The 13053-nt window shown below is 54.7% G+C and overlaps 1 protein-coding gene across 3 annotated transcripts in view; it reads left to right on the plus strand.

The window, feature by feature from the left end:
* Positions 1-560: 560 nt before the first annotated feature.
* Positions 561-13053, plus strand: part of ATL1 (atlastin GTPase 1) — a 29558-nt gene continuing 17065 nt past the window's right edge. For 2 of the 3 annotated variants that reach the window (XM_015276748.4, XM_015276747.4), the window contains exon 1: positions 4246-4332. In XM_015276748.4, coding sequence (XP_015132234.1) covers positions 4299-4332 — 34 coding nt within the window. In that variant the 5' untranslated portion in view covers positions 4246-4298. Of the gene's footprint in view, positions 795-1792; positions 1882-4245; positions 4333-13053 lie in introns of those variants that run through there. The other variant, XM_046942604.1, reaches the window with a different exon arrangement.

The raw sequence follows: 13053 nt of genomic DNA on the forward strand, positions 1-13053 counted from the left end.
CCAGGGCAGACTCTCTGACACCAAATCCGGTTCTGCCTGCAGCAGGTGGGATGCTGAGCGTACAGCAGCTTCTCAGTGTCACTTCAGGAGCTCACAGTGTTGCTCACACTGCTTCATGCTGAATTCTGTTGGGGGACCCACAGACAATGCGGGCAGGGCAGGTTTTGCAAGGGTGGAATGACCTCTCCTGGTTGGTGCATCCCTTTGGAGCCAGGAGCAGCTGGGATAACAGTGAGCATATGATGGTCAGTACAAAAGATGCCCCCAAAAAACCCACAAACATGCTAATAAGAGGACCAAAGATATCCTGATGCAGAAACAGAAAGGAAAGGTTGTTGCTGAGATGCTCTGAAAGGAGAGAAAAGTCACGTAGGGTCAGAAGAACAAAGCCTTCCCAGGCTGCCAAGAGGCACAAAAGTCAAACAAGACCCTCTGCCAGCTTGAAGCCAGCTCCATGGGCAAGGATTTGTTTTGCAGGGAAGGAAGAGGAGCGCAGGTGGCCATGCTTTACTCCTGCATCACCTCGTTTACGTCACCGTGTCCCAGGTCGCTCTGCAGCTGAGTGTGCTGTTTGCATTCAGCAGGAAGGAAGCCAGGGCAGAGGTGAGCTGGCAGCTTCACCGGCAGCAACTGCTCAGCACGAAGATGCAGAGAAACGTGGCTGCTCAACTCAGAGCCACATTAACGAGGGGACCTCAGAGAGCTGCCTGGAAACCCATCTGCTGCCCCTGCTTCCAGGTGCACAAAACCTGGCTGCAGCACACTGCGAGCATCTTGCTGACTCATGCAGGCAGGTAGGCTGCGTGGGTATTTCTGCCAAGGCACGAGAGGAGCTGGAACCCTCTCCCTGGGAAGAGGTGTATCTTCAGGGGGAAATCCTAGAAACAAACTTGGCACACACAGGCTTTGGCTTGGCCTTAGTGCAGCCACGTTGCAGAAAACAGACCGGCGGGGAAGGATGTTTTGAATATAGCGTCCATCCATCCATCAGCACAGGAGAGAAAGGATTAAAAACCATATTGGAGATAAATGGGAAGCTGGGCTCAGAAGAGCTCTTACTGACCTTTACAGAGAAATATGAGGAAGGAAGAGAAATCTGGGAAGGCTGTGGTTCGTCCTGCAAAACCGGTATTGTCTGAATCCATGGTTGAAAGTGGGATATTTTGTTCCAGTTCAGCAAAACCTTGCAGGAGTCCTGAGGGTTTCGTTTGGGGTGAGGGCCCAACTGGAAGCTGGCCTGGTGGTCTAAATCAGATTAGAAGAATTGCATCTGTTTATTGCAGGCCTTGTGCAATTGCTTGTTGTTCCCAACCAGCAAACCCAGCCGTCCCCACATGTACTCTGAGGTCGCCCTGGTTGAAGATTTTGGCTGATATCTCCTTTATCTCAATCACTTCTTGTCTTCTTAACTAGTTCCTTCAGTTTACAGAGCACCTTCCAGAGGAAGGCCCTCGCCACAGAGTGATTAAACAAGTTAATTAATTAACCGCTGAAATTCCATCTCCTCTATGAGTGAAATGGCTCTGTTACAGCTCTGTGCAGTGATGTTAACAGGAGAAGCAAAGAGAATTCCTCTGGTTGCAATCCCCGTGTATATGTGGGTGGCTGTAACACAGTTTGGGGTGAGAAATGGGAACTGCAGGAACAGGAGGATTTCCTAAGCAACGGGGATCTGCTTTGCTTAAAAATACCTCAGTAAAGGGGAAAGAAAAACAGAAATTTGAGGCAGGTTTCAGCTTTCAAAAAGGGGCGAAACACTGAATTTCTTTTATCCCTTCTTGCTATTTCCTAGGAATCTTGGCCTCTTAACCTGAGAATAAGGACACAGCAATGACAAATCGCTGCCACAGAGGAGTGTGAGTGAGGAGAAGCACAGCCAAGGTCTGAATCCTGTGCACTTTCTCATGAAATTAAGCAGAAGCAGTGAAAAAGCAACGAGTGAGCAGGCAGAAGTGATACAAACAACTGTGGGGAAGCAGCAAATGGGTTCCAGAACCTCACATAGCAGCATGGGAACAGCCCTGGATGGGATGGGATAATGGGGACCCTCTGAGCAGCCCCCAGTGTGCAGTGGCACCTGAAGCAGAGCAGAGATTGTGCAGCACCCACCCGGCCCTTACATAAGCATTGCACAATGCTTCTGCTCACGAAGGGCTGGGGATGGGAAAAGCAATGGTAAATGCTGCCGTGGTAAGTGGGCCAGGCGAGGCAAGGTGAATTATGAAACTGCCCCCGTGAGCAATGTGCCTTACTGGGTTTAAATCCAGGTTTTCTGCTCCTTCTGTGGCCTTTTCAGTGCTGCATCCCCCAGCACTGCAGCTTGCTGACCCCACGGCCATGCTCATTTTCTGCACGGCGCTTTCTCTTTTTGCCTTTCCCCCATTTGGCATTGTTTTTCCTCAAGAATCCTTCCACTGTGTGCCCGCTCAGCCCTGAAATCGACCCTTTGTGATCCGGCAGCTCGGGCAGCAAGAACTTAAGGATGCTTCTGAGGGAGGGCTGCTCATGGGTGGAAAAATGAAGGCAGGAAGAATCAGAGAACAATTTGGGTTGGGTTGGGTTGCATTGGGTTGGAAGGGACCTCACAGCTCCCCCAGCCCCACCCCTGCCATGGGCCGGGTGCCCCCAGCTCAGCTGCCCAGGGCCCATCCATGGCCTCGGGCACCTCCAGGGATGGGGCACCCACAGCTCTGGGCAGTGCTGAGGCCTCACTGCCCTCTAAGGAGAGGTGCCACAATGGAAAGTGAAAGTGAAAAAACGCCTGTAAATGGGGCGAGACAAACTCGACCTAAGCTGTAGTTCTGAAAAGGAATGAGGAAAGCAGGACCGGAGCCCATCTTGGCTTAATTAGACTTTCAAATTAACAGATCTCCTCTCCATCCTCTTTTTTTTTTTCCCCTCTCCATTTCCCAGCTGCTTTTCTTTTAATCTCCTCTTTCAACCTATTTGAACTCTGCGTGTCTCCAGCATAAGAAATCCCCTCTTGCAATGCAGGCTGCTTCTTGGGCTGCTTCAAAGAATCCACAGGCGTGCATGACTTTATTTTGTATATATATGAAATCATAGCATCACAGAATGGTTGGGTTGGAAGGGCCCTCAAGGATCACCCAGTTTCAACCCCCTGCCGTGGACAGGGCTGCCAACCACTACATAGACACCAGCTCAGGGTGCCCATGGCCCAGTGCAGTCTGGCCTTGGGCATCTCCAGGATGGTGCACCCACAGCTTATACCTATGAGCCTCCTGGAACATAACATCAATTCATTTTTGAAATTTCCCCCATCACAGCAGTTCCCATGCATCCAATGGCCATTGGCTCTCTTTGATCACCACGAGGACAGTGTGCAGAAGCCAAAATCACAGAATCATAGAACAGCCTGGGTTGAAAAGGCCCACAATGCTCCTCCAGTTGCAACCCCCTGCTATGTGCAGGGTCGCCAACCAGCAGCCCAGGCTGCCCAGAGCCACATCCAGCCTGGCCTTGAATGCCTGCAGGGATGGGGCATCCACAGCCTCCTTGGGCAATCTCCACTTGCAGACAGTTGAGGTCTTAGTTCCTTTTCCCATCCTTCTCAGCTTGTCTGAGCAGTCCCCCCGTGATCAGTGCAGGCCATGCCTCAAGAGCTGTGCTGTGCTCCTTTCCAAAGGGCAGCGTGTAAGTGTGGCTCCTGGGCCCATCAGCAAGCCTTACCACCAGCCACGCACCACGGGCCGGGCTGGTCACTGCCCAGCTTTGGCACCTGGGTGTTCCCATGCCCTTGTGCTGAGTCATGGTTTCAAAGAGCAATGAATCGATCCCAAATACGAGGGGGCAGAGCTGGGGGAAGTCTGGGGGGCGACAGGACAAGGGGGGATGGTTTTAAACTAAAGGGGAGATTTGGGTTAGATGTGAGGGGAAACTCTTCATGCAGAGGGCGGTGAGGCCCCGCACTGCCCACAGCTGTGGGCGCCCCATCCCTGGAGGTGCCCGAGGCCGTGGATGGGCCGTGGGCGGCCGGAGCCGGGGGGCACGCAGCCCAGGGCAGGGGTGGGGTAGCGAGGTCCCTTCGAGCCGACCGCTGTGCGATCCTCGAGCCGCACGTTTTTGCTCCCCGGCTGCCCGCAGGCTGAGCGGACGGGCGTGCAGCAGCAGCCGTCCCCCGCCGCCAGCGCTCCCCGCGGGGCCGGGCCGGGCCGTGCTACGCCGTAGCGGGCGGGGATGCTGCCGGCGCCCCCGCCCGCCCCGCTCCACCGCGGCAGCCGCGCCAGACGCAGCGCGGCTCGGAGCCCGCACGGAGCCTCCCGGAGCCGCCCCGCGCCATGGCCCGGAACCGCAGGGAGAGGAGCAGCTGGGGTGAGCGGCGGGCTGAGCGGGGGGCGACGCGCCCGGGCGGCGGCTGGGGAGGAGGGGAGGGGGAAGGGGGGGGGGGCCACGGCCGCGGCCCGGCGCCGTGCCGAACAATGCCGCGGGGCGGGGGGCGCGCCCGGCTCCTCCCGGGCCTCGCTCGGCCGCCGGGGCGGGGCGGGGCGGGCGGTGCTGCCCGGCGGGCCCGGGGCCTGGGGCGGGCGGGGGGAGGGCAGGGCGCCGGGGGCTGCGGCCGGAGCGGGGCGGTGGTCGGGCCCTCCGCGTCCCCGCTGCCTCCGCGCTGTGCGCGCGTCTGTCCGTGTCCGTGTGTCAGCCCGCGTCCGCGCCTTGGATGCTGCCGAGGGGGCTCCGCGCTGCGGGGCTGTCCCGAGCGGCCGCCGCCCTCAGCCTGCGTGGCTCTCCGCCTGTCAGTCCCCCCGGCCCCGGCGGGCTGTCCCTTCAGAGCCCTCACAGCCCCGCAGGCGGCCCGCCCCGCGCCCAGGGCTGCCCGCGTTTCTGAAGACTTCTCGGCGTGCCGCAGCCCTGCGAAGACGGGCCGTTTGCACACCGCTCCGCCTGAGCCCTGGCAGCTTTTAGCATTGCCAGCGAGGAGGAGGAGGAGGAGAAGGAGGAGGAAGTCTCCCAGCCGCCTTCCTGCAGGCCTTCCCGTCTCCCAGCCGCCTTCCTGCAGGCAGGAGGGGAGAGCTGCGTCCCCCTGCAGCCCCGGGGTCCCACAGGTGGGCTGTGCCCCATGCACACAGCCCGGCCTTCGCGTGCCCTGCTTACAGCCTTCCTCACCCGCTGGAAATTCAGCTGTACTGCTGCTATTTAGGGCAGCAGAAAGCATGATGTGTCATTCCCGGTGTTCCGATCCCCGTAGTAAGGCATCAGAGCTCGCGGCGCCCCGTCTGCAGGTGAGCGGAGCTCTGATGTTTAGATACACAAATTAGGTTCTAATTTGGATAGATGAGTGGAGCATTTCCCATGGTAATGATTAACGGCTCGGGGACATGTTTGCAGAAGCACGCAGATAACGGAGGCTGTGATTGAAGCCAGCCGAGCATGCGGTGTTCTTTTTGCAAGAGGAAATAAGCAGCGAGTGCCCGATGGGGGCTGTGTGTAACCGTGACTGTGCAGGAAGGAGCTCAGACCTCGGGTAGATGGGGCTGGCAGCTCACAGCCAACACTGTGACATTCTCAGCTCCGTCTCACACGAGCATCAGTCCCGCTGTTGTGCGGGTTGAGCATTGCACACACGTACGTGCGCTTGCACTTTCCCTTCGCGTCTTGATGGTGTGAGAAAAAAATGCACATGATGTCAAAACAGATTTAAAGGGAGAAAAAGCCATCCCAGGAGGTATGGGCTTGGTCTAGCAAAGCAATTAGGCACGTGCCTGGTGTGAGCACGCTGCTAAGCCGTGCTGGAGTGAAACACAGTCTGTCGCTGGTTTGCTTCGGGGTCAGCTCTGCGAGAGTCCGGGACCTCACATGGACTGAGCGCCTTCCATCCATCCACAGACCGCATACAGGGTATTCCTAGAGTGACTTCCCAGCACTGTGCCAGGCTGCTTAGCATTGCAATAAGTCCGAGAGCCAAATGCTGTATTTTTCAGTACCAAACAGCCCCCTTTAGTAGATGTCTGCGTGTATACGACAGCACCTCATTGTCTGAAAGATGGGTTTTGTCCGCTGCCTGCATGGTGACATCAGTCCATGGGTGACTTCCAGTGCCACATTTCTCAGCCTGTGTGCTGAAGGAGCTCTTGGAGCGGGTCCAGAGGAGGACCACTAAGATGATCACAGGGCTGGAGCACCTCTGCTATGAGGAAAGGTTGAGGGAACTGGGCTTGTTTAGCTTGGAGAAGAGAAGGCTCTGGGGAGGCCTCATTGCGGCCTTCCAGTACTTGAAGGGAGCATATAAACAGGAGGGGGAACGGCTGTTTGTGAGGGTGGACAGTGATAGGAGAAGGGGGAATGGTCTGAAACTGAGACAGGGGAGGTTTAGGTTGGATGTGAGGAGGAAGTTTTTCCCCCAGAGGGTGGTGACGCACTGAACAGGTTGCCCAAGGAGGCTGTGGATGCCCCATCCCTGCAGGCATTCAAGGCCAGGCTGGATGTGGCTCTGGGCAGCCTGGGCTGCTGGTTGGCGACCCTGCACATAGCAGGGGGTTGGAACGGGATGGGCATTGTGCTCCTTTGCAACCCAGGCCATTCTGGGATTCTATGATTCTGTGGAGGAGGAGTCTCAGTCTCCGGCCATCCAGACATTAAGTTCAGTCAGTAAAATCACAACGCCATTTTGGAATGGATCAAACTTTGTCCTAGTTCCTGGTTGTTAGGCAGGCCTGAAAGCTGCTCAGTGCAATCCTCCGCCTTTGTTTCATAAAAACAATCTGATTTTTTAAAGATCCCAGAGTGAATTAAGGTGAGCAATTGCATGGCACCCAGAAGGAATTGCCTCCAGTCAGCCATCAAGGCTGTGTTACTGCTGCATGCACACCTCCCTGCCTGGTCGTGCAGAGGCACGTTGTGCATTGAGCACAGGGCTTGGCCCTGGGCAGGTCAGCGTAAGGCTGTGCATCATTGGAGCCTCTCTTACAAACGTGCAAAGTGGTGCAGAGAGCTTACAGCTGCTGCTGGTCCTGGGATGGGTGGCTGGGAGAGCTGTGTATGGAGAAATCATAGAATCATAGAAAGGAATCATGGAATGGCTTGGGTGGGATTCAGTCTTAGAGATCATCTGGTTCCAACCTCCCTGCCTGAGAAATCACACCGTGTTTTCATCAGAGAAAGGGATCCTGCTTCAACCTGGTCTGAATCCCAGTGGGTGCAGTATTACAAAGGTCTGCAGTGTGTGGCAGTGATACTTTTGTCTGAAATTCCTTGTGCTTCTCACCTGCAGCAGTTGGCTCCCTCTGTTGTGGCAAAGCCATTGGAGATCTCTGTTCCCAGTCACTCACTGAAACAGCTCAGATGAGTACAAAGTATGTGAAATCTCCCACTTCCCATCATGGCACACGGAATCAAAATGACCAGCTCTTCAAGAGTTCAGTTTCAAAACCATAAAGAGGATTACAGAGGTTCATGGCCAGGCTTTTCAAACTGGAGTTGAGTTTAATGAGGGCTGTTCAAGGGGCCTGGCTGTCAGGGGGGGCTGAACAGTGGCCTTCCAGTACTTGAGGGGAGCATATAAACATGAGGGGGAACGGCTGTTTGTGAGGGTGGACAGTGATAGGACAAGGGGGAATGGTTTGAAACTGAGACAGGGGAGGTTTAGGTTGGAGATGAGGAGGAAGTTTTTCCCCCAGAGGGTGGTGACGCACTGAACAGGTTGCCCAAGGAGGCTGTGGATGCCCCATCCCTGCAGGCATTCAAGGCCAGGCTGGATGTGGCTCTGGGCAGCCTGGGCTGCTGGTTGGCAACCCTGCACATAGCAGGGGGTTGGAACGGGATGAGCACTGTGGTCCTTTTCAACCCAGGCCATTCTAGGGTTCCATGAACAGCAGCTTCTGGAGGAAAGATTCTCTTCCAAAACAGACCAGACTGAGATCATCAGTGCCACACTTTCTGCATGCACAGAAATAAATGGGTGATTTTTGTGTGCATATTATATATATATTTAAGTAACATTGCTAACAGCCTTTTTGTATGTTGTTTTGTTTGTGACTCTGGATGCCGTGAGCCTCCTGAAGAAGGAAAGCTGAGGCTTTTCAGGCCGGTGGGCCTTTAACATAAAAGCAGCTAGGGGTGAGAAGTTTCACAACAAAATTGCTAGCCTGTAAATGAGGAGGGAAGATGAGGTGTTGGGGCTTGTGAGCGAGCCGAGCCAACAGCGCAAGCCAGAGACCCAAATCCCTAAACAGGGTTTGGTCTTTGTGTGCCCAGGGTTTTGAGAGGTAGCATTGCACCGAGAATTTGAACAGCAGGCTGTGAGTCATTCAGAGATCAGCAGAGCAAGTCCAACCTTGCCTCTCCTGGGGAGGAACAGAGATGTCCTGAGCCTCGAACACATGTTCAAGAAGGACGCAGATGTGACACGTAGGAACGTGGTTAGTGGGCATGGTGGTGATGGGTGACGGTTAGCCTCACGATCTTGGAGTTCTTTTCCAACCTTAATGATTCTGTGATTCTGTATTCGTAGGCACCAGGAATTGCATTAACCCCCCTGTACCACTGACTGCAGCCACCTCCAGCTGTGTTGTGAGCCAGGGGCTCTGCAAGGCACAGTGTGCCCGTGGGTCACCTCCAAAGCCACCTCGGATTGGGGACACTCCAGCTCGTTGGGTCCTGGAGGAGTGTTCTTGTTTGCCACCAGGGAAAGGAGGAATTAAGTTTCCCAGGTGGGGTGGAGGCTTATGAACCTCTGTCAAGCCAGCCAAATGTATTTTAAGCACTCTGTGTATATAAACATCTTACCAGTTTTGGAGGTGTATTTGCACAATGTGCATTTCAGTCACCATATCTCACCTGTATGTGGCAGGACTGAAGTGTGGGTAACAGTCCTAGAATTTCTATCTGAGAAACAGCTGATGTTTGGGTAATGTTCTCTTAGAGATACACTTTTGACAAGCAGATGGGATTCACGTTCCCTCTGAGCATCGCCCACATGAGCTTTGAATTGGCCAGTCCTGGTGTGGGCATAACCACTGAACTACCTAACGTGGCCTCACATGTCCTGGAGAACTTCTAGAAGGAATCTCTGTGATCTGCCTTCTTCCCATAGAAGTTGGTGTGCCCGTGTCTCTGAAGCTTGCCAGCCCTGGCAGTTCTGCAGTGATGGCTGTTCTGTTGTTTCAGAGCTACCCAAGGCACAGTAGCACCGTGAGAGTGGAAGGAGATGTTGTTTTCACTTTGTACTTTGGCGTTTGAGCTGCATCTGTCTTGACAAAGTTTGGTGGCCAGTAATCATTCCAGCTCTTCACAGAATCATAGAACCATAGGGGTTGGAAGGAACCTCTGCAGATCCCCCCGTTCAACCTGCTGCTAAAGCAGGTTCCCTACAAGAGATTGCACAAAAAGCATCCAGGAGGGTTTGAATATCTCCAGAGGATACAACACCACCTCTCTGGGCGGCCCGTTCCTGTGCTGTCACCTTACAAAGTAAGCAAGTTTTTCCTTGTGTTCATATGGAACTTCTTGTGTTCCAGTTGGTGCCCATTGCCCCTTGTCCTGTCACTGGGCACCACTGAAAAGAGCCTGGCCCTATTCTCATCGCATCCACCCTTAGATATTTGTGTTCATTGATAAAATCCCCTCCCAGCCTTCTCTTGTCTGGGTGAACAACCCTAGGGCTCTCATCCTTTCCTCATAAGGGAGATGCTTCAGGCCCTGATCATCTCTGTGGCCCTCTGCTGGGCTTTCTCCAGCAGTTCTCTTTCTCCAGCAGTTCTGTGTGCCTGGAGCTGTAGAGCCCAGCACTGGGTGCAGTGTTCCAGATGTGCAGAGCAGTCGGGAAGAAGAATCTTCCCTTGACCTGCTGGCCACTCTCTGTGCAGTGCATCTCAAGATACCATTGGCCTTCTTGGCTACCACGACACACTGCTGGCTCACGGTCAACCACTGGGCAACCATTGGGCAACCACTGTTCAACTGCTGGTCAACTGCTGACCACCCAGGACACCCAGATCCTTCTCCCCAGAGCTCCTTCCTGGCAGCTCAGTCCCAGCCTGTGCTGATGGATGCGGTTATTCCTCCCCAGGTGCAAGACCCCACGCTTGCCTTTGTTGAATTTCATCTGGTTCCTCTCTGCCCAACTCTCACGGAATGGCAGCACGGCCTTTTGGTGTGTCAGCCACTCCTCCCGGCTTCATTTCATCGGCAAACTTGCTGAAGGTGCACTCCATCCCTTCATCCAGATTAAGATGTCAAAGGAGACCGGACTCAGTACTGACCCCTGGGGAGCACTGCTAACTCTTGTTTCTACTAGCAGCCTTCCACCTGGGAGTATTATCAGAGTAGTCACTCATCTCCCTGATCTGTCTGCCATTGGAAGAAGGAGCTGAGCTGGCCGTGCTGCCCTAATGCCAACTGGATGCCTCAGGGCTGGCAGGAAGAAGATGCAGGTCCAATACTTTGCACAATGCTGGTGGATGGATGGGAGAGGGCTCTGCACAGCCTGGCGGCCCTGCTTTGCCCTCCCGAAGATGCTGTCTCCCTGGAGCAGCACTGTCTAGACAGACACCTGGCAGCTTCACACCTAGGGAATTTGCTAACTCATAGCTGCCCTCAGTGCTTTGGGATGCAGTTTTGCCCCTCTGCACTTGGGAAGGAGAGCTCTCCAGCTGAGCCTCTGTGCAGGACTAATACAGGTTGTTGCTCTGTTCCTTCATTAGCGTGCTAAGATGCTGAGCTCTGTGCAAGCCTCTCACGGAGAGGAGAGGATCTCTGGTCCCCACTCAGAATGGCTGCTGCCTTTTCCAGCCTCCTCTGATCCTTAGCTGGTGGTTGCACAGTGCAGTTAACTCAGCACAAGCGGAGCCAGCAGGACTCGTGGCATGGCAGCTGGAAGGGGTAAGTGCCAGGGATGCCGTGGCCTGGAGATAGATGGCTTTCTCTGCCCGAGCTGTTTGCACAGGGCAGATAAGCTTTCTGGCAGCCGGAGCCCTCTGGAGAATGCACAGAGGGATCCAGGCTGAGCGTGATGTGCTCTGTGTTTGGCTCGTGGTATGGGTAGCAGCACTATGATACGTTTGTAATGCAAACAGCTGGGGCAAAAACAGCCTCAGAAAGGATCCACACAGCTATCGCTGCTGACTGAATTAATCCCCGGAGGGCTGCTGATAAGCAACCAAATCCCATCAATACAGGCATGGTTCATTCCAGAGAAAGAACCAGTTAGCATCACAGGATCACACAGTATCCCGAGCTGGAAGGGACCCATACGGACCACCGAGCCCGACTCGTGGCTCCAGAAGGGACCACTCGAAAATTAAAGTTAAAAAAGTTAAACCATGAGAATTCTGTTTTCTCTCCTTGGTCATTTCTGTCGTTCCATGCAGTGAGGGTTGTTGGAGCAGCAGCCCCGTGGTAGATCAGTGTGCTGTAGCAGTGGCCCAGGCTGCAGCCCCACTCCTGCAGTGCTCCGGCAGGTGAGGCTGCTGGGCTCCCCTGGGCAGGGCTGGAAATGGCCCATCTCGGGGTGTGCTCTGCAGCCCGTGTTTGCACAGGCCGTGCCCTGGGCCGTGGGTTGGTCTGTGGAATGAAATGCATTTCTTGTGCAAACTCACTGAAGGAAAAAGCTGCCGTTATTAGTTGGTCTCTGGTCTCAGCGTACGACTTGTTGGTCCGGAACGAAGGAAGAGCATGAAGTGCTCACCGAAGTATGCAGTGTGAGCAGCGATGTAACTTATCCAATTCATTCTTCTGTAGGGGCTCAGTCATACAAGCCATCAGCTGTCTGCCCTTACACCTGAAATATGCTGTATTTGTTGACTAAACCGGATTTAATTTTAACCATAAGTCATTCCTGCAGTGACTGAAGACAGCCCCGTTCTTCCCATGGGCTCCCATGCTGTCGGGGGGCTGCCTGCAGGAGCAGGGCCAAACCTCCCTGCTGTCTGACAGCACGATAGGAACGAATGCACGTTCCCATCCCCTTCATCTTTCCACTTTAAGTCGCCGTATGGAAAAGAGACGTGGATTCTTCGGCGTTGTGGAAATGAGCTGCTATGGAATGGGGAGAGGAGCTGTATCCTGGCAATGTCTGAATGAGCAGCTTGAGAACTGACGTAATGGCACTGCGCCGAGAGAGAGGAGGAGCCCAGTCAGAAAAGGAGCGAAAGCGAGAGTGTGTTTGGGGGAGCCGAGGCCTCCTTCCCTCCGCTGTTGGCCACACGATGTGTTGCCATTGCCAGGTACGCCTTCCTTCAAAGCAGACAACTCATTTATGTCGGAAAGAGCAATTAAAATAATTGATCTCCAGTAATGCGCAGCCAGCTTATAAAAACATCTGTGGCAGATAATCCAATAACCAGAACACCGGAGTTTCATCACGTGGAAATAAATAGGAGGGACAGAGTTTTGTTTGCAGGCGGCTACATGAAAGCAGAAGAGATAACGGGGCTGCAGTTAGCTCAGGGACCTGCTTACCGTGATGCCTTTCCTCCTGATACCTCCAAGGAACTGGAAGAGCAGCACGTCCCGCTCGTGGTGCTCTGCGATGTGCCAACAGCCCTGGCTGCCCACCGATGGGCGAAGGATGTCCTCCAGACTGCTGCCTGTGGGCAGAGACCCCCCCAAATCCATCAGCACTCAGTGAATTAGAAGCAAAGCACTGCTGGTGAAGGGACAGCACGACCTCCTGTTTGTGCCGGTTGCTGCTGGCGGTGGAGCGGGGACAGCTGCCCACTGGATCCCTTCTGCACCCCGTTCTGCTGCAGGTTGGGGTCACCCTCGAGGAGCTGCTGCAGTTCTCCGCCGCTCCTCATACTGTCCAACTGATCCCACTCTCATGTGAGACCAGTGGGGACAGTAAGAATTCGTCAGTGGAATTTTCCACTGAGCTGAGAAGATCTCTGCTCCTCCTGGCCAGGAAGACCCGGAGACCTCATCCAGGCACCAGCATCAGGGAGCTGGGTACCAAGCATCCCCCGTGCCGGCAGGGCAGGACGGGCCTTAAACAGCAGTCGGGGTGGTTGGATCCACAGCACGGCCGGGTCTGAGCTGGGATATCCTTTGTGCCCGCCTGCAGTGTCCCACTATGGGATGGCTGTCCCTCAGTCTGCATGCTCT

The sequence above is a fragment of the Gallus gallus genome, chromosome 5 (assembly GCF_016699485.2).
Source record: "Gallus gallus isolate bGalGal1 chromosome 5, bGalGal1.mat.broiler.GRCg7b, whole genome shotgun sequence".
NCBI classification, from domain to species: domain Eukaryota; kingdom Metazoa; phylum Chordata; class Aves; order Galliformes; family Phasianidae; genus Gallus; species Gallus gallus.